At 38.8% G+C, this 20462-nt stretch overlaps 3 protein-coding genes across 3 annotated transcripts; 2 read left to right on the top strand and 1 right to left on the bottom strand.

Annotated features, from left to right (window-relative positions):
- The first annotated feature begins 6454 nt into the window (after positions 1 to 6454).
- Positions 6455 to 7407, top strand: LOC114733313 (PLAT domain-containing protein 3-like). Its single transcript, XM_028920760.1, has 2 exons — positions 6455 to 6582; positions 6669 to 7407. Exons 1-2 carry the CDS (start codon positions 6511 to 6513, stop codon positions 7158 to 7160), a joined length of 564 nt encoding a protein of 187 aa, XP_028776593.1. The 5' UTR covers positions 6455 to 6510; the 3' UTR covers positions 7161 to 7407.
- Positions 7408 to 8142: 735 nt separating this feature from the next.
- LOC114733258 (protein SCO1 homolog 2, mitochondrial) lies at positions 8143 to 11253 on the bottom strand. The gene is made up of 7 exons (XM_028920679.1): positions 10989 to 11253; positions 10371 to 10503; positions 10151 to 10226; positions 9101 to 9301; positions 8919 to 9008; positions 8671 to 8803; positions 8143 to 8584 (listed from the first exon to the last, which is right to left on the bottom strand). The coding sequence occupies exons 1-7, from the start codon at positions 11060 to 11062 to the stop codon at positions 8476 to 8478; spliced, it is 816 nt and encodes a 271-aa protein (XP_028776512.1). The 5' UTR covers positions 11063 to 11253; the 3' UTR covers positions 8143 to 8475.
- Positions 11254 to 17524: 6271 nt separating this feature from the next.
- Positions 17525 to 19654, top strand: LOC114733247 (uncharacterized). Its single transcript, XM_028920669.1, has one exon. It carries the CDS (start codon positions 17977 to 17979, stop codon positions 19354 to 19356), a length of 1380 nt encoding a protein of 459 aa, XP_028776502.1. The 5' UTR covers positions 17525 to 17976; the 3' UTR covers positions 19357 to 19654.
- Positions 19655 to 20462: the final 808 nt, after the last annotated feature.

The following is a 20462-nucleotide window of genomic DNA, read 5'->3' as shown; positions in this document are numbered from 1 at the left end:
AAAGAGAGAACGATATATCATATATGTTAGTGGTAATAAGGACATGGGAGGTCAGGCATGAAGAGAAAAAAGGAAAAGGGTGGTTGCTATTCCCAACCAAGCATGTGCTGAGTAGCTTAGGAATAGCAGTGGGAAGGGTAAGCCCCTTCGCTGATAGCTACCCGACCTCTGTTTAAAAGTTTGAATCCTCCAAAACTTCAAATAATACCCACTTTAAAGCTCTCCTCCTTTAATTCCAACATTCTTTTCCTTCTTTTCCCTTTCCTAACTCCAAATCATTTAGCATTTTCCCCCAGTGAATGAAAAAGTAAAGATCAACCGTTGCTTCTGCCATCCGCAAAGCTTAGCTTTAAATTAACTTGGCTTCTCTCCTCCTCCACTCACTGGCCCATTAATTACCTTTTCCTCTTGTATGTATGCATTTTTAGATGCTGACACTTGGTGGTATGCAGAAATTTTTTTTTTTAATCGTGATTACTGGCTGGATAAAACAGTTAAAGTAAGCATTTATCTTCGCTTTCTATTTTAGACTTCTACTCATAATATTATGCTATATGTCTTGTGATATGCTTCCATTCACCGAGAAACACAGAAGGTAATAGCACAGTCTAATCAAGATGAATTTGGCACTATCCGAATAAAGAAAGCAATGATATATAAAATGATTTAAACCCATAAGACATCACCGGGGCAGCATTAAAAAAAGTCATGTCACAATGTGTGTGTGTGTGTGTGTGTGTGAAACGAAGGAGATGTTTGCATTTTTCTTGATAATTGACGTTATGAGAACCGAAGGTACGTACGAAAAAACTGGTTATCGATCGGCAGATTTAATTGGATTGAGATTACTGGAATGGCAATCTTAATTAGATCCCAAGCAATATTCATATGTATTGACCTTCTAACATAAGAAGAAAAGTTTGCGACAGTTCTAATTTAATTTTACATTCGCATAATCCTGATTAGACCGATCTTGGAGTGGGTTTCTGATCGATGTGCTGATGAGGAGGTTTATTCATGTTATTTTACTATCCTTCTAGGTTGATACAATGGGAGACGTGGCTAATTTTAAAAGTTGCATTTGGATATTGGACTTTTTTCCAAGCCATGATGATGAACTTTCGGTACGGTGTACAAAGAGTTCCATTATTCACCGCTTAATTGACACAGGAGGCCTCAATATTTCAAATTAGCGACCAAGTTCTTTGAACGCTTTCAGTTACGAAGAACAATTTTCCTGCTTCACAGGTACGCTTTATAATTAAGAATAAGCCCTGAAAAAGGGACACCTGCTTCGTGTCATACTACTTTTGATCCTAAATATAAAAACTACTTGACTAATTTGAGTAGATTAAGAAGATAAGTTAAATTAGTTATTTGTAATAAATACGTGTTGTCTTTCTTAAAATATCCTTACTAATTAAGTGTGTTGGCTAGAATTATTATTATTAGAATGATTACCTTGAAAAAAAATAGATAAATATGAAAGATAAAGTGGATTAGAGTCTTATATTTATGATTAAATTAAAAGTCAAATGATGTCTTATATTAAAGACTAGAAGAAATATTATATTATAGTCCCATGTATCCTATTCACACATCTGTAAAGATCATGAAGTGCCCGTGCTTAACAAAAGAGGGAAAAAGAAAGTAAGAAGACATCTGGGGTTAGTGGCGTCGTTTTGAATTGAGGGGTCAATTACAGAGATGTTTGATTATAGGTTAATAAAGGAATTAATTAGTAGATCTAGCTTTGGGTGATTTGGATTATTGTTGAGAAAGGACAAAATTTGCCACTTCAGATTGTGTTCATAGCCTATGGGCATGTCGGGCCCAGGCTGATTAAAGTAATTTTCAGTCAACTTCAGTCAATTATCGTGACAGCTATGTGGCACCCTAAGTTAGATTTAGACAAATATAAATTTAGTCTGAGACAGACGGGCATGTGTTATTTTATTTGGGGAGGGCCGGAGGACTAATCAGAATAGTCAGCTGAAATGGGACAATATTCACTCACTCATTGTGTGTATATATATAACTCTGTGCAATGTTGGTCAAACAAGATAGTCTTTTTCATATAAATCCCAGCAATTATTGTGGGGATACGTCGTATTATAATTGAATAGAATAACATGCTATGCAAGGAGAAGTCCTCTACAATCTTCTTAACAAACAAAACGCCGTAACGCATTCGCACTCGAATATTATTGTGTCACGAGGCAGGGTATTGTCCCTAGACTGTTTGGATTTGGGATTTAATTAATCAACGAGGGAGCATGCGTTGGATATGAGAATATAGATCGATTGGAACGTTCAAGGGAAACTTAAATACTACTACTAAATTGCAAGTGAACATGTGTGCGTGCTGGTCTCAGTTATACTTTAATTTGCGACGGAAGAAGGAATATCCTGTGAGCTTATCCGGTTATCCTATCCCAATATTCCTTAATCCGACCTGCTTTGTCATATTTTATGCTGGGTTAAGATCATGCTACGTGGATGTTATGTCAGGATATCAATTTATCATTTGTTTTTTGTCATAATTAATCAATTCATCAATTTTAATACTCTCGCTATCCATAGTTTTTACGCTCGCCCGGGACAGAAAAATGAATAAAGAAAAGATTCCAACCAATATTTAGATATAGGAGAACAGTTCCAGGACAAATGAATTGACGATGACATATATAAATTGGTATTTCAATCGCTATCATGTCGTTAATATAATTCAATAATTATACAGTTGAGGGGGAGGTTAAGTTCAGAAGTATCCCCCTTGTTCTCGGGGAACGATATAACTTGTGGGGTATGGGAGACTTGTTTGGCCTCAAGTAACCAGCGGGTAGATCAGATCAGATCAGATCAAGTAACCACGAAGTCACCTGCAACAGAAAACACAAAGACCGTAGAACGTAACAGCAGGTTATTAATTTTCAGTTACGTGCGTTCTGTCTTTTGAAAGCCCCTATTAGTATCCGCAACTGCTGAGGAAGGGAGCTGCTGGAGGAGCGGGAGCGTCGGTCGGGACGTTGAAACTTGGAAGTGCCTAAACATTTCCTAGACGCTGATTCTGCAAATTCTTCACTACGAGGAATATCTTGATTATTTTAATTAAATATTTAAATTAATTCAATCTAATTTGAACTATGATTGAAAACATGATTCTTACATTTGGTGAAATTAAATTAAGAACAACAAAAAAGATGTTATTCAATTTACTTTTCAAGCAGTTTATAATTTACAACCAAACTCCTCTTCCCCCCCCCCCTATTTACGCGAGAACGGGTGTCCAGAAAGGATCGTAACTCATGGGGAATTGGGCTGCTATTGGAGTCCATGGCTGATCTTTGGATGGAAAGAGTCTCGGCCCAAATGAAAAGAAGACCCGGCCCGGACCACGTTATTCTCGTGGACAGCGTGGATCGCGGCCGTTGGGGTTGATGGAAAGATCAACTGTACTGTATTTATGTTGTGGATGCAATAAGAGCAGTACAATTGCCGGAAACGTGCCCCAACAGCGCACTTGTCTTGTCTTTGTCAAACGTGGGCTCTCCATTATCTCCTCCTTCCCCGCCCCTCGTCAGTCATCATGCTATCGGAGGGAAGCCCTGTCAATAATACATTATACTTTGCTGAGTTACGTCAGTTAGTAAGAAACCAACTCGTAATCTATAAGATTGGTTTAAATTCTGCTGTAAATATAACGACTTTATTGGTAGATGATTTTTGAGAGTATTTGGGTAAAAATAAAACCATAATTTGAAAAGTGTTTTTACAGTATGTGAAGTAAATATACGAAGGAGGTTGCCTCGATTTGTAAAAAAACACTTATAAAAAGTGATTCTAAGATTATCCAAATACTCCCTTTAAATACTTTTATAAGTGCTTTGCGAGTTTAGAAACATACTTTAACTCTGATAAACTCCCGATTTTAGTTTAAAAGGAATGAAATTTTAAAAAATTCAGATGCTTTTAATTGGGAAAATTTTTTGGAAACGGTGAGGAACAAAAACCTTCCATCACCGTTTTCCGCGGAGAAAAGCAGGGAAACTCATTATGAGCTTTCGCTTGCTGTGACAGTATACAGAGCCCCATCATACTGATTTCTAATTAAAAGCTGGACACTCTGGATAAAAATAGCTGTAAAATAGAAATTATTTTAAAAAACTTATTTTAATTTTTAAAATTATTACTTCCGATTCTTAATATATGATCTTATTTAATTTTTATTTTGATTCTAAATATAAGATCATAATTCATGTTACCTCTCATATTTATATTTTTTTCTAAGGTAATCCTTCTAATAATAGTAGTTTTAATCAATATACATGATTAGTAAGGATATTTTAATAAAAACAGTACTTATTTATTACAAATAACTAATTTAACTTATTTTTTTAATCTTTTTAAATTTGCCAACTGAGTCTTATAAATAAGACCAATGGCGGTACAAATTAAAAATTTTAGATTTGCCTCCGTTAAAATTTTATCTATGCCTGCGGGCCATGCCGGAAATCATCACAACCTGTCGTGTATCGCGTGTTCTGCGTGGAGCTACTTTTTTTTTTGGGCACTTATCTTCTCTGAGACTGAAGCCAGGAAAAAATGCTGGCCTTCGCCGATAAAAGGAGCTGCTTAGGTGGATATTTTGCATCCATTGGAATATGCTCCTTGGGATCAGAAGAATGAGTAGGATAATCTATATCCATCTATTTGCATAATTTGTCGAATTAAATTGCATTACTATTAATAACTTGTTTGGAAACATGTTTGTATACAAATTTTTTCGCGTATTTCATAAATAACTATTAAAAAAAAACTCCTTCCAAGAGGAAGAGCTCTTATATGGAGTAGCCACGTGTGAAGTTAAAGAAGACGGGGACAAAAAATGTTATTATAACATGACAAATGCAAGTCCGGAGCTGAATATCGAAGGTGTTAGCATTACAGCACCTATCCAGTCCTAGATGTACACCTGTCCCCCTTTCATTTTCCAGTGGGGCGCCGTCTAGCCCCGCCCACTCCTTCTAAGCTCTTCCTATCGTGTTTCCACATTTTTCAGGAAACCGCACCTGTAATAGAAAATAGAGAGCGATGTTCAGTAACAGTAAATCAGTAATGATCCAAACACGATCACTCCTCCACCTGATCTATTCACGCTGTCCGTATAGTTTAATTGTATAAAATATTATTAACAAAGTGACTTGATCCATCATTCTCATTTGGATTAAAAAAATAGGAATCATGGCACTGCATTTCTGTAATTATTGTGCAAATTAGAGTTTCCCTGTGAATTGAATTAGCCAGCAATGCTCAGGGTTGTCTTCTTCTGCATCATTCTACCGTTCGAATACGCCGTTGGTGTATTCCGTGCTTGATTTAGTGTTGTGGGAAATAAAATTAATATCTACGGACGGTATTCTAATTTTTAAATTAAAAGAAAGTAAGAAAATACGCAGTGAAGAAGCGACTACCCCGTGGCATGTGGTCTGCGCCGTGTGGAATCACATTACTTGGCCCAAATAAACAACCGATTTTGGTTGGGAGAAGCATCTTCCTAATCTCGTCCTGTTCTTTGTGATTGTCCTTTCCCCGTGATAACAGCGTTTCTAATTCCAAGGCACCCCGGACGGACTCCGTCATCCTGCATACGCATAAGTACACTGGTACTTCGCAAAATTACATTACTTCCCCATGTCACACACAGCTCATAAAAAAGCGGAATGAGGCACAAATAAGAGTTAAAAAACCTCAAACATTTCTCATAAAACCGTATTATTCGCATCACATTTTATTAAAAAATGACTTGTTATGGAATAAACATTTAGTTTAATGCTAATTAAATGTTCAAAATATTTGAATATCTATTGATAACATTATTCTCTTCCGTTGATGATGTGTTTAATGTGCGTACACACTGATAGATACCCAGGTGCACAATAATATTTATTTGTCCTGTTTCTTTTGACCAGAATCCAGAAATTATTCGTATTTGTCCTTTCACAACCACTCACAAGAGGAAAAGAATAAGCAAACATGTCTAATTTAGATATTTTATAATAAAAAAATAAAAATTTGTCATATTTTTCATTAAAAAAATTTAATTTTAACAAATCCATCTCGTAGTTAAAAAAAATGTCTAACACAAATCCATCATGTCTATTATGATATAAAATTAGGACGACGCAAAAATGGGAATAAATAAACGAAGACATAATTAGATTTTCATAATAAAAATAAAAACTCAATAATGTCATGGTTCGCACAGTGCTGCTTAATTCGCACAATTCTATCGTCACAATTAATGTTTTTAATAAGAAAAAAGTTAAATAAACAAGAAAGAGATTAGAGGATAGGAGGCAGGCGGAAATGAGGAATGATCAGACGTTCACACCTTGACCACGTGGTGCCGATCTACATCCATTTATTGTTTGGGCCAATGGAGGCATCCCATATTATAAAGAGGCATCGATGTAGTCTTCTCGCTACCCGTCCTCACCGCACACAACAATGGCTCTCAAAATTGCCTTGTCCTCTCTCGTTCTTCTATTCTCACTCAGCTTCGCCTCCATCGTTAGATCCGTAAGTTGCTCTCTTCATCTCTTCTCTTCATCCGCTTGGTTCTGTGTTTCAATATCGAAATATCGAAATGGGACTGATGAATGCAGGACGAGTACGAGTGCGTGTACACGGTGTACGTTAGGACTGGATCCATCTTCAAGGGAGGAACCGACTCTAAGATCGGCCTCAAGCTATACGACTCCTATGGCTATGGCATTTACATCAGAGACCTCGAAGCTTGGGGCGGCTTAATGGGCAACAACTACGACTACTTCGAGCGCGGCAACCTCGACATCTTCAGCGGCAGGGGTCCTTGCCTCAACAGCCCCGTTTGCGCCGCCAACGTCACCTCCGACGGCGCTGGTGCCCATCACGGATGGTACTGCAACTACGTGGAGGTCACTACCACTGGACCCCACATGTCCTGCGCCCAGAAGCAGTTCACGGTGGAGCAGTGGCTCGCTCTGGACGCATCGCCCTATCAGCTGTGGGCGGCAAGGGACTATTGCTCCGCCAAGCTTGATCAGGATCGTACCACTCTCGTTGATGGCTTCAGATCTGGACTTTCCGTTCTGAGGCCCACCCTCACAACCGTGTGACCGAGCTTAGCAATTTAGAAACTTGAAACTCATGAGATGGTCGTCAGTGTTTCGTCTTGTGTATTATTGTGTAATGGATGTGGGAATCTGAGGGCTTGTACCGGTTTTGTTGTTGATCTATGCTTGGTATCTGTATAGATCATAACGCGTCGCCGCTAGGGAGGCGATGCGGATCCGGTCACCGGACTGTAACTCAATAAAAATGCCCTTCATGGTGCGGGACCTACCTACTCGATCGCCGCAATCAGACAACGCCACGTGTTCTTTATAATCTACGTCCGAGCGTTACAATTACAAGTGACATAAAACAAAAACACTACATCATTAAAACATCACAACACCGGCCACCCCAATTAAAAAAAAGGAAAAAGAAACACATCAGTTGGACACCTGCTCCTTTGAATTCATTAGCTCTTCACGCGAATCTTGATCTCTTTGCAATTCAATATTTATTTTTCTTAATATTTGTTGGTCATATGAATTCACTATTTAAAACATTACCATCGGGTGTGACCCAAAAAAAAAACCATTACCATCGGGGGAATGCGGCTAAGAGACGGGGCGATCTCCTATTTCTTTTCTGGGACCACTTGGATGAAAAGTCAGAAGCAATTAATATAGAAAATCTAGCGTTCTAAGCTTCCATGCCAAGCTGATTAAAAAAAAAAAAAAAAGATCCCGGATTAGTGCAAAGCAAAACAAGTTCTAGCTTGTTCATATAAAAAGTGGACTTCGACAATGAATTGTCATCCCTGCTCATCGCATATACTCTCTTTCCTTTGTATTTTTGTATTACTTTTTCATTATTTTTATTTTTGTAAAACTAACGATATAAAATTATAATACAATCACAACTTGCGCATCAAAGTCCTTGTAATTTTACAGCCCATCCATCCATTTTAATAAACGAAGTAGCCAGCCGCGCTTCTCACTTCCCAATAGTGAGTCCATCTATGATCACCTCATCCAAGAATGTGAGTTCTGCACGAAGGAATAGGGACGCATTCCATGGATTTCGATGACAACCCATGAGACCACAATGCACTCAAACAAGTGAACACCGCCTTTACGAATTTGAAAAACTTTCGGTAACTTTTCTAACTAGCGAATGTTCACTCACTTTCTCCGGCCTACTTTCCGGCATCAGCAATATTCAAATGAATTACAAATTCAGAAATTTGGCGTAATTCGGATAGAAAAATGCTCAAAAGACCAAAACAGAGAAATCAATTCGATCAGATGAGATGGAAGAAGACGGTGCTCAATCAACAGGCAATTGGCATCACAGTCAACCCTCGACCATTCATCGGGTGCATCAAGACATGTTTACCTTCAGTTCTTTCAATATCTCTTTTGACAAATCATCTGCATTATACTCAACTCCAAAGCATCTCACAACCTCCATTCTAGGGTTCAACAAATACCTGATTGTTTTTACACAATTATTGTCCATCTGAAGTCCATGCTCATAAAATTACCCAAAGGACTGGAGGTCAGAAGAGCGACTTACATGTTATGGGAAGAGTCAACAAGGTAATCACCACCCTCCTCCTCTACCTTCTTAAAATAAACCCGATATTCTTGGGCCATCTGCCTGATAGCTCCCACAGGTCCGGTGAGCCCGACAATCCTCGAATCAAACTCTGCAATTTGTCAAGGAGAGGGGAAAGCTTAATGGGGGAAAACTACACAGCAGATCTTAGCAAAGAATTTGAAAAATTATAGGCTGTGAGACTTTTGGGTGTCAGGTAATCGAACCTTTAAGGTATTCACGAAGTTGAGAGGGAGTATCACGTTGAGGATCTATCGTAACAAATACTGGTAGAATCTTAAGATTCTGTTTTGATTCTTCATCCAAATAAAATTCACTTTGTTAAGGTTAATCAAAGAAAAACAACTTGTTATTAAAATAAAAGGGGGTGGGGGTAGAAGGGCTGCACCTAACATATCAATTGTCTTGGCCATAATGTTGACTTGGTCTGGCCCCAGGTCGGGGGATGAGGTATACCCAAAGTAAAGAAGAACCCAATTTCCAAGAAAATTATGCTCCGTAACCGTTCGCTTCTCTGTATCAATTAGAGTAAAAGGACCCCCAATTATGGGTCCCCCAACAGCACTTGCAGAACGGCGATCAGCCTGACCTGATCCAACAGAAAAAAGAAAATAAGACTGTAAACTGAACTTCCATTTTTAAGCTTGGAACTCTCTTTTGACATTACTAAAGCGTCTAATTCAATAATCGATATAAGTCAACAAGCTTTGATACCTCAAACCAGAAAGAGAGAACTTCAGGATGAGACAATGTACTCCCACCAAAGTCCAAACATCATTAGCGACTGTTAAAAATATTCTTAAAAAAAAAATTGAGATGATGGTGTGGTTCTTGCTGGTTCTTATCCTCTCAATTATCTGATTTTCTTTCCCATATATTACATCCATTTTCATATAACAGTTCCAATAAAGTCAGAAATCAATGGCAATTAAACCTATCCCTAGCTCCCATCCCACTCTAATGTCAAGTGCTAAATTTACAAAACGTTCAACCCATGAAAAGGAAACTGCACAAAATCTTATAAAGAAAACTACTTGAGATACTTGTACCACAGGAAAGCATATACATACTTTCAACAAATCGAAATTCAATGGGTCTGCATGAACAAGCAGCAACCTCACCCTCACTAAACATATCTACAATCATATTGCAAGCCATAGTCTACAGGAACTAGATAGCTTCATGTTAAGACATGCATCTAAACCAGTACACTATTTTTTCCCTGGCAGCAAATATTATCAGGAAAACAACGCTAGCACATTATAAACGGCTGATCATGGAAAAGAATCACTGCTAACTTTGCTTATGTTGCATAAGAACGGGGAGGATGGCAAAACAATTCGAAGCTGCTATAGAGAGAAATAAATGCCGTCACCGACTGGTTGTACTTAAGAGTCTTTAGCTAAGATTAATAGAGAAAACTTAACAATAGAAGTACCTTTAGGAACAGCTCTTCTCTCATCGTTATAATGAAAAAATGCTGCTATCCCTGCAAACCCTAGTATAGCAGCTGGCTGCACAGAATCAATTGCGCGAATGATGCAAGAAAACCAATGAAGTAGACACAATATAGACACTGATGCAGCCGTTGCATGAGAATAAAAGTCATTGAAACAAACAGTGCACAGCAATCTCATAATGCCGCAGGAAAAACATACAATAACATAAGTAGCCGGTGTACGAGAGGCATGCGATTCTAAATGCACCACAGAAGGAGAATCCGGTTTTCCTTTACAGCGTTCTGATGATTTTGTATAGCTAAAAGATTGAACTCTCTTCGAGGGGCTAGACCTGATATAATTCCATTAACAGTCAGAGTAAAAAATAAGTACATGATAACAATTGGTTCAAAAGCAACCATGATATTGTTCCAGGATCACAGTTTAGACAATGATTTACATCCGGAAACAGCCAAATTAAGCTGTCCCCCCCCCCCTCCCAACAAAAAAAATCCATGGTATCAGCTACAGCAAACATCAAAGGGGACTCCAAATGCTCGTTATAAGTGAAATTTTAAAGATAAATAAATAATTTAAATTTAGAAGGAAAAAATAAACAAAGAATGAAAGAAGAGTCCAATACCAAATTACCGGAAATGCTCAGGCAAGTTCCAATTAAGAAAGTGATCTTCTAGTCTAATGATTTCAAATAAAGGAAAAAGAAACTCATATGTGTTCGTTTCATTTCATCACGCAAATAAATGAAACAATTGGAAGTCCAAATACCAAAGCTTACAGGTGAATAACCGATAAGAAAGAAGGGACGCAGAAAATGACCTCGGAAGAAGACGGAAAACCTCTCTTGTGAAGCGACGGTTGGACGAAAACAGGATAAACCTAGAAACGGGCATGCTTCGGGATTTTGGATTTCTAAATTCCGATGAAACTACAAGCAATGGATTTGAGGAGGCTGAATTGATTTCATTCCCGGGCAGCAGGTCAGCAACAGCTGACGCCCGCCTGTTCTTCAACTACACCGTAACAGACTTGGAGCACGGTTTTCGTGCTGCCCAACCTCAGGATTTCCCCGGCCGGTCCCAAACCCGACTGCCTTTTTTTTTTTTGGCCTCCTCTGATTTTATGAGTGGATCTCGTCGGAGATTAATTAACAACACCGCTCAAATTTCTATTTTGGACGAAACCGAAGCCCATGACTCGCAAAGTTTAAACACCTCTCTTCCAAACCGGTGCATAGTGAGCTTCGGCCCAGAAATATGAGTGGTCCAACTCTGAAAGTAAGGGGAATAGAAAGGGTGAAAACAGATGCCAGCAATCACGCACTTATAACACTCCCCCCCCCGCCCGGCGCCCGCCGGGGGGGGGGTCTTACAGTTGTTTTTAAACCCCATAAACTAGAGCGAAACTTAAGGAGGAAAGAAAACTCCTCTGCTGTGGTCACTCGTAATATCAAATAAGCTTATCAGCAACTGCTCTAAGATCCCCGTTTGGTCTGAGACATTAAAAAAAAAAAAAGTAGGGATTGGAATTGGGAATTGTGATAATATATTAAAAAAAGTATTTAGTATAAGAGGTTGCTTGTTACATAGAATTGGACAAACCTATGTATTTGGGATTGGAAAATATCATGAAGATAAATGATATTTCCTAATCCTACTTCTATGGATTTGTCTAATCTTATGTAATAAATAATTACTTATGTTAAAGACTTTTTTAATAATTTTTCTCAATTATATTCTCTTTTTATTTTTTTCATTTTTAATGTTTTGTACCAAACAAACGAGATGAGACCAAAATTCAAGGAAATGGCATGGCTTATAAAGCAGTTGACTCTGCTTCATTCATAAACAAGTCAATGTAATTAATGGCAGGATGGAGCCCGCTGTTCTATTCCGGGTGTATAGTTTGTCATCATTGTTCTTATGGCTTTCGGGCTAACTCTGAAAGGGGCCCATGGGTCTGGGCTTGGTGCATGTGTCTATAGCATCATTAACGTTATTATTTATAAAATGATGCTTATAAGATATAAAATCTTCATCTGGTTGATAGAAATATATAAGACAAAGTTATGTTGAATACTAAAGTGATAGCAGTGGTGAATAAGCTAGGGTGAGAAATGAAGAGAGAGGAGAGGAGAGAATGGTCAAATTGAAAAGCACAAGCTGGGGTGTTTCTTGCGTCTACGAAGGACACCTTGTGGTTTGTGTACAGTGTGCTCGACCCCCTCATCTCACCCACTCCGTAGACTTGTTCTATTCCTTGCCTTCCTTCCTTCTCCGTCCATGGTCCCCTTTTTCCTACTTATTTCACAGTGAAATTCCTGTTCCTTCTACTTATCCAAACACGTACACTGCAATAGATTCATTCATGTTAACTTTAAATGACTAAATTACAAACAACACAATTCACTCATTCAGCTACTAATTTAATGTCCTTGTATCGTTCGGCCTCACGACTTCTAGAAATGGCTAAAAATGTAAGCGAAGAATAATTAGAGGCTTTTTAAAACAAACAAAAAAACGAAGGGGAGAAAAGGGAAAGAGAATTGGTGGTAGAACAGTTAGGTAGCATTAGACTTGTCAAAACAAGGACTGGAATCGATTATATGAAAACCGGGTCACATTAGATTCCGACTTGAAAACTATGTTTGTCTATTCACATCGCTATCTCCAAATCAAATCTATTGATCAATCTCAAATCAGCCTCCACAACTGACGTTGCCTCCTTTCCCATCCCTCTTCTATCCTCCACGCCATATCCCACGCTCACCAAAACACATCTATCACACTCCCCTTTTCAATTATTCATTTCGCTCTTCCCACCTTGCTTTGGTTCTCTTTTCTAAATATATACCTCAGCATCGTTTTGATCCCAGGAAAAATAAGGATTAAAAGAGTTAAAGAGTTAAACTCTTTTCCCTTTACCTCTGTCCTCACCAAGTGCCAGTAATTTGGGGATCTTCTCTCAATTTTCATATACAATTTAGTGGGCTATATGTTTCTTTGAAATGTATAGCTGGGCATCGCACAAACTCAATGGAAGACTTACTATAATTGATAGGATGTGTGAGACGACTAACTTTCATTGAACGTTGAATATCCAATAGTGCGCTTTTTTTTCCCTGTTATTCCTTAGCAGTAGTTGTTTCGTTAAAATTAATTCTCAACACAATATTCCTCAACATTCACCGAACTAATTTGTATAGTTAGAATAGAATGATGAGGTATTTCATAAACCAGTTCCGTTAACTTGGAAGAATAATAGATATAATTGTCAAAGAGCTCTGCATCTATTGGTTATGTGTCTTCTAATTAAGAGGCATCCTACGAGGCTATAACTCTGAAATGTTATTTATATTTCCAAGTTTTGACACTTTGCTTGACCCTCTGCCATTTCTTTTTATTAAACTTAAATTTGATTGTGCAGCCTGTGAACCTAACCACAACTTGTTTGACCTGGCCAGATAAAATATTAATTAACTGATCGAGTTAATTGATTTGGCATGTAATTCAAATTTTTTTCTCCTTGAAAAATAAAGTTAAACAACTAAAAAAAGTTAACTAGTGGTGTCTAATCATACATCTAAGAATCAATTTCTATCTTCAAATTGTTGGCCTGATTAGGTAAAAGCATCATTAAAAAAATTCAGCATGATCCCCCGTCCCTTTCTGTTCTTCTGCACCGCACTGCAGATATATACTATACAGGTCAAGATTCAAAATACCTCTCCGGTCAGAAAATGTAAATTTAAAAGAGGAGGAAAATAAATGAATAAGGTCTAGTCTACTGAACAAATTCTAATAATAAAAATCCATGTTTTTGAATAACGTACGGATTGGGGTATGAACAATTTTTTAACTCTTCCAAACCCAGATATTATAAAAACTCTACTGCCGCTTTGGCAATACAGCTTGATCGCACATCATCGATCGGAGGAAAACAAGGAAATTATTAATAACAGGGTGTATATATCATTGACTAGATTTTTTTTGCCTTAGCGTTATATGATTTTTATTGCTGCTATTGTTATATTTATCGGGCATAACATTGTGTGTCAATCTAATATTATTTTGAAGCTATTACGGTATCCATCTTTTTAGTTGCGTTTGATTCTTGATGGATGGTGAAGAATAACGGAGCTGATAAAAATAAAAAGGCGAGGCAAGAAAATATTCGTATAAGTGGAGCTGATTGCTGAATACTGGAGAGGCATTTCGATTTGGAGAATATATTGAGGGGATTTGGAATGTATTAATCCGCACCGCTTTTAATCGTGCATTTCTCAATTATTCACCATTATACGCCTAAAATTTTTTTAAAAAAAACAACAACTCTGTAAAGAACTCTCATCAAGATCGTTCATTAATATTAGAGTGTTCTTCACATGATAAAAAGGCACTTTTGGTACCGACTTGATTACTTGAAAAAGAAAAACAAGCATACGATTCTCTTTTGTCCTGCGCATCGGTGCATAAAACTCGAAAGTTAATTTGCGGAGGGACGTCCTGGGAGAAAAAGAAATCCATGGTGATCATAGATTACTTGATACGCAAACACACGTATTTAATCAATAGAAGCTATTATTTGTCCATCTTTTGCCTTCTCAGATTTTTACAATAAATATTTTTGAGTGACAGAAATGAGCTTTAATCCATCTGAATTCTGAACGGAAACATCCAAGCCGAGAAAGATTTGTTTAATCGCGACGGGTCATTTTCGCAGTCCATTTTTTGGTTTCTAATCCGTTGTCAAAATATAAATTATTGAGCAGCTGATTTTAAGGCTGAATCAAACAAAAGGGTTCCTTTCTGCTACCTGTCCGTAAAGAATAACATATTTAATTATAACTGGATTCCATATCTAATTAAATACTACGACTGTACGAGTCAGTAAATTAAATTAAGCGGCTTCTTGCTTTATCCGCCTAGCTAGCTTCTCTCGTTTAATTTCTGTGGTTCATGTATCACAAATCTATCTGTCCAACATATAATCAGCATATTGTATTGTATTATATTATATTATGATATAGCCTTTCGGGAACAAAAGAAGGCGTATAGTGTATACACATCGTGCAATATAAATATATATTATTTTAATTTTAATGTGTATCTGCCATTTACGTGACATGCAGGTTAAGGCCTCCCCCAACGCATGTACGACGCGCCGTTTGACGAAGGATGAATGGTGCGGAGCCTTTTTTGGAATCACATTCACATGTTTAGAGACTGTTTAATTAATGATCATCAGGAAGGAACGCTGTGCGTATGTATATATATATGAGGTTCACATGCGGAAACAGCATGAAGGCAGACAAAGGGCAGGAGCAGGGGTCCCTGTGTCACAGAATTCTGGACCTCTTTTTCTCTGCGGATTCGATAAAATCTATAATTGAGGATATATATGATCCATCATCAAATCAGGCAACAAGCCAAGGGCACTGTTAATGATAAAAATGGGGGATTATTAGACGACCTGGTCCCATCATCATCATTTCCTAATCTCTCTTTGTTGTGTGTGAAGACTTATTATATATCTTTTCTAGGTACAGGGACGGTGAGCATACATCTTCCTCCCCCCTCAGCTCACCAATTAAACTAGTTTTACTCCTTCAAGTAACTTCATGGACACATCATTGGTTCATCAGCTTTGGCCTCATTAATTCCCCCCCACGTGTCCTTATTCCTATACTTCACTTGTGAAGCAGTAGCACCCCCTCCCTCAACTTTTGAGTTTTGCCCACCTCTCTTGTACGCATCTGTTTTTGTCAATTAGGGCTCTCCTCAATTAATATTCTTACGTACTCCATCCCTGCAATCTCACTACTCTTTTTCTCACGCGCACACACGTATATGAATTTATCTCACATCTATTATTTTGTGAAAAACAACAGACGTGGAAGACATGGAGATGTCTCCGGAAATTGAAATAGTTACGGAGCGATGAAGACTGATGCAAAAATATCCGCCTTCCATTCATATTTTGTAATATTGACTCGTCTGATAGGCTGTTGGGAGTCGTTTTTTGCTGTGTATTTATTATCATCACTTTCACAGGGGGGAAAACAAAGAAAGATATTAATTATGTAACCTTTTGACTCGCGGTAAATGCATACGTTGAGTAGTTTGTAGGTTTATTTTAATCTGTCGCAAAGAATGTGAAATGCAGTAAAACAAAAAAATTCCAAACGAGGGTTAATTCGAGGGCCATGTTGATGCACGTTGAGGATGAGTAGAACGGTTGACCGGTGGTTGGAGGGGCTAGAAGAGATAAAATAATAGAATAGTGTGAGGGGGGAATCAATCAATTGTAAGATATGAATTACGTGTAAACTGAAGAGACGTGAGAAATGGTTGGAGCGAAAGAATACAAAATCCATAAAATGGTAAAAGAAATATAGCAAGGACGACAGCTTTATTCACTGAAACAGGTTGACTATTTTGAAGATACCCGTCGTCGGCTTTGTATGAAGTTAAAGGCGTTTTTTTGGTTCCGATGGTTGCAGCGAACTCATCTGATGTCGTTCAACTGATTCATCCGCCCAGCCAAGCCACCACCTCCCAATAAATAATCCTAATGCCCATTGCACTTTTGTTCCCTTTCTACACCACACAGTTACGTACCACTACGCACCAGTACATTACATCTCACTTAAAGCCACATACAACACCCCCAACCTATTCCCTTACGTTATATAAAAGATACATCGCCATTTTTCTTCCTCCGGAGTGGACATGCACTGTATGAGATTCTCCGTTCCAGCCTTTTAATAAACGACGGTGGTCTCTCCTGTATTTTAAAAATTCTGGCTGGGTCAAATATATCGGAAAATTATAGAAGCTTCACTTATATATAGCACTTCTTTGCTATTTTTACATGTGGCTAGACAGATGGATATTTTATTTGGAGGATTATTCTTTAAAATGATTGATTTGTTTTATGGCTCATAAGTTAATAGATTTATGTTGTACGTATTTGTATTGGCTTCTTGAAGCGGTATGGATGGAAGGCAACGGAGCCGTCTGCTTCGCTAATCACCTTTATGCAATATACGCATTTTCCCGCATTTCTTTAGGGCCAATCTTAACTTTATGCAAAATATAATTCAACAACCATCGCTCTGATTTGGTTGCTTGCCCACCTCATTGTGCCGGGAAATCTAATACGAGCAAGAAAAAAAAATATTAATATTTGAAAGAATTAAAGAATCGTGTATTATGTTTGCGAGACCGGTATATTTTCCGGTTCACACAGCAAATCAAAACCACAACTCCCGCATACTTTGACCATCTAACCTTCCGCCATCACCACGCTCCCTCCCTTGGCATGGCTACCCCACTCTGATCTCTTCCGGGTCAGAGCGGCCAACCTTTTAAGATAGAAAAGAAAAGGTTGAGAGAACCATCTCTTTCTCTGAAACCCTAATACGGGACAAGGGAATGCTCTCAAGTCCCAAAACCCCAACACAGAAATTTTTATCGACCGATGCCGATGCGTACGCCCTCTCTCTTCGGGTAATAAATTGATGTTTATTCTTTTCTGTACGTGTATCCTTTTGCTCCGAGACAAAGCAAAAAGCAAGACGTAGCACTGTTTGGGTTGCAGATCAGAGCCTTAAAGACGTGGGTACTTTTCTGAAAGCTTTCCTTCCAGAAACCAGAAATATCTCCCTTTTCCTTCTCTTCGCTCCATACCTCTTTCTGTAGCCCCCTCTTAAATGGTCATGTGTAAGTAACTCGCCAAAGTCTCTCTGCCACACCCCCCACATCTCTCTCACCTTTACGTCTTTCCATTTTCCGCTCTCTCTCTCATGGATTCGGGTAACAGCGGCAGTATGCAATCCTCCAGCGGTGGTGACGAAGATTACGATTCACGCACCGAATCCATCTCCGCCTACTTGAACAACCCATCCGCGCACGTCGGCCCCTTCGCCAGTTCTAATCCACAGCCTCAGCTCAACCACATCCATATGTTGGACCCTCTGTCGAATTACTTCGATCCCAATCCCAACAGCATCCAAAGATCACCGTCGCTTTCGAATCCCAACCCGCTCCTGAACCTGGATATGGCGTGGTCTAAACCCGGCAGATCCGCGGATCTTGGCGCCCTGATGCCGCCTTCGTCGTCAGCACAGAACCAAGCTTTTGGGTTGAGTCAATTGGGAGGTCAAAGCAGAGGCGGTGCGTTTCCCGCTTCACAGCAAAGTCTGCCTCAAGAAAGTTGTTCACGAGGATTGCTTTCCGTGTCAGGCGCCACTGATCAAGCCCACTCCAACAGCGCCAATAGCAACACCGTTCGAAACCCAAAGAAGAGGTCTAGAGCTTCTAGGCGTGCACCCACCACTGTGCTCACTACGGATACCACCAACTTCCGTGCCATGGTTCAGGAGTTCACTGGAATTCCGGCCCCTCCGTTCACTTCCTCTTCTTTCCCCAGAGCCCGTTTGGATCTCTTTGGTTCTGCTGCTCCTTCTTCTGCTCTAAGATCTCCCCATTTGGACCCTCCCTTGCCTCCTTATCTTCTCCGGCCTTTTCCCCACAAACTTCACTCCCCAAACCCCTTTTTGTCTTCTTCTTCTTCAGCTCCAATGCAGTCATTTCCGGCAACGTCCTCCATGGTTGACCCCTTACCTTCTAATCCCACTACTAATTCTCCGACTTCCATTAACTACCAACTGTCTTCTGATTTGGGCCTTCTGAAGCAGCCTGCTCTCAACGTGAACAACATGCACACCCCGATTCTCAACTTCCAGTCCATCCTCCAACCTCCACCTAAATTCCCTACCCAGAATTCTTCCTCCACTCTCGCCCCTAAATCCCGAGGCTCTTTGGAAATTCCGCCCTCTGCTGATTCACATCTCAAAATGGGCGCCTTGGGGGAATTGGGATTGACCCACGCCCATGTTAACGCCAACGTCGGCGGGCTTCATCGAAACATGGTTTCGCCATCATCGGACGGAGCAATGACGAGGAGGAGGAGCATGGGTGCTAACAACGGAGGAGATGATGGATCGATTGTGGGGTCTCTCGGCGGCCCCAACTACAGTAACACTGAGCGAGTCACGAACGGGACAGTAAATTACTTGGCTTCTTCGGATAATTTTCATGGAGAGAGAGGGCCGGAGTGTGCTGCTGCTGTGCCGAGAAGTGAAGGTATGGTGGAATCATGGATTAATTGCTCATCGGATTAATTAACAACATCCACCGAAAGGAAACGAATAAGAATTAATATCTCATCTGTTCAATCTAATGCATGAAAGAGGGAATCTCCGTATTCTCATCTTAACCATCGACTTAAACAGTTTTTTTAAATCTTTTTTTCTTTTTGGGTCCTTTGGGTCCCTTCAAATTATGTGTAAATAATAGCTGGCAGCTAGCTTTTTCCCTTCTTCCTCATTTTTCTTCTATATATCGCTCTTGATTTTCAGCTATGCTCTTGATCATATACATTCATATATATACTAAAGGAATATTGTGGTGGGTTTCGTATATTGTTTATTGCTGGAATTTCAAATCCGTCTCTCTACTATTTGGCATAGCGCCTTACATTTGGCTTGTGTGTGAATAAGAGAATGAACAACGGACCCACGTCGCCTCCCTTCCTGGTGGCAGGCCTTTGTCCCCAATCTCGCTCCTTCCATCTACCTTCTTCCACTTCTCCTTCCTTCTTCTTTGTTTTTTTTTTTTTTAAAAAATTAATTTCAAATGGCGTTTAAAAAATTCTAGGTTTTAGGAGTAATTGGTGGCGAGATTTGGGGAATCGCTAGCCGCCGCAATCTCGTTTTATTGAAATCAAAGATATCTTCCATGTGTCGTCTTTTCATTTTTAAATTTTGTACCCACATGTAAAAGCAAGAGTATAAAACACATGGACACGTTGTATATATATGTATGGTTCCATACTAATTACATTCACCCATGCTTTCAGCCCAAAAGGATTTTCTTTTATTTTACTACCTCTGACCTTAAATATAAAAACTAATTAACTAATTTGAGTAGGTTAAGAAAATAAGTTAAGTTATTTATTTGTAAAAAATATGCATTATTTTTTAAAAAATATCTTTGCTAATCAATTTTATTGGCTAGAATTACTATTATTACAAGGACTGTCTTATAAAAATATATAAATATAAGAAATAAAATAGATTAAGATTTTATATTTAGAACTAAAATAAAAATTAAACAATGTTTTATATTAAAGACAAAGAGATGGTATTTTCAAAGACACATTTGACACAAACGCATCAGGCTTGGACATATTAACCGATCGATTTCCGACAAAGCCATGTTATTTCAG

The sequence above is a fragment of the Neltuma alba genome, unplaced genomic scaffold, assembly GCF_004799145.2.
Source record: "Neltuma alba isolate B1F8T4 unplaced genomic scaffold, ASM479914v2 tig00012991_pilon, whole genome shotgun sequence".
In the NCBI taxonomy this organism is placed as follows: Eukaryota; Viridiplantae; Streptophyta; class Magnoliopsida; order Fabales; family Fabaceae; genus Neltuma; species Neltuma alba.
This window is presented reverse-complemented; position numbering and strand designations above follow the sequence as displayed.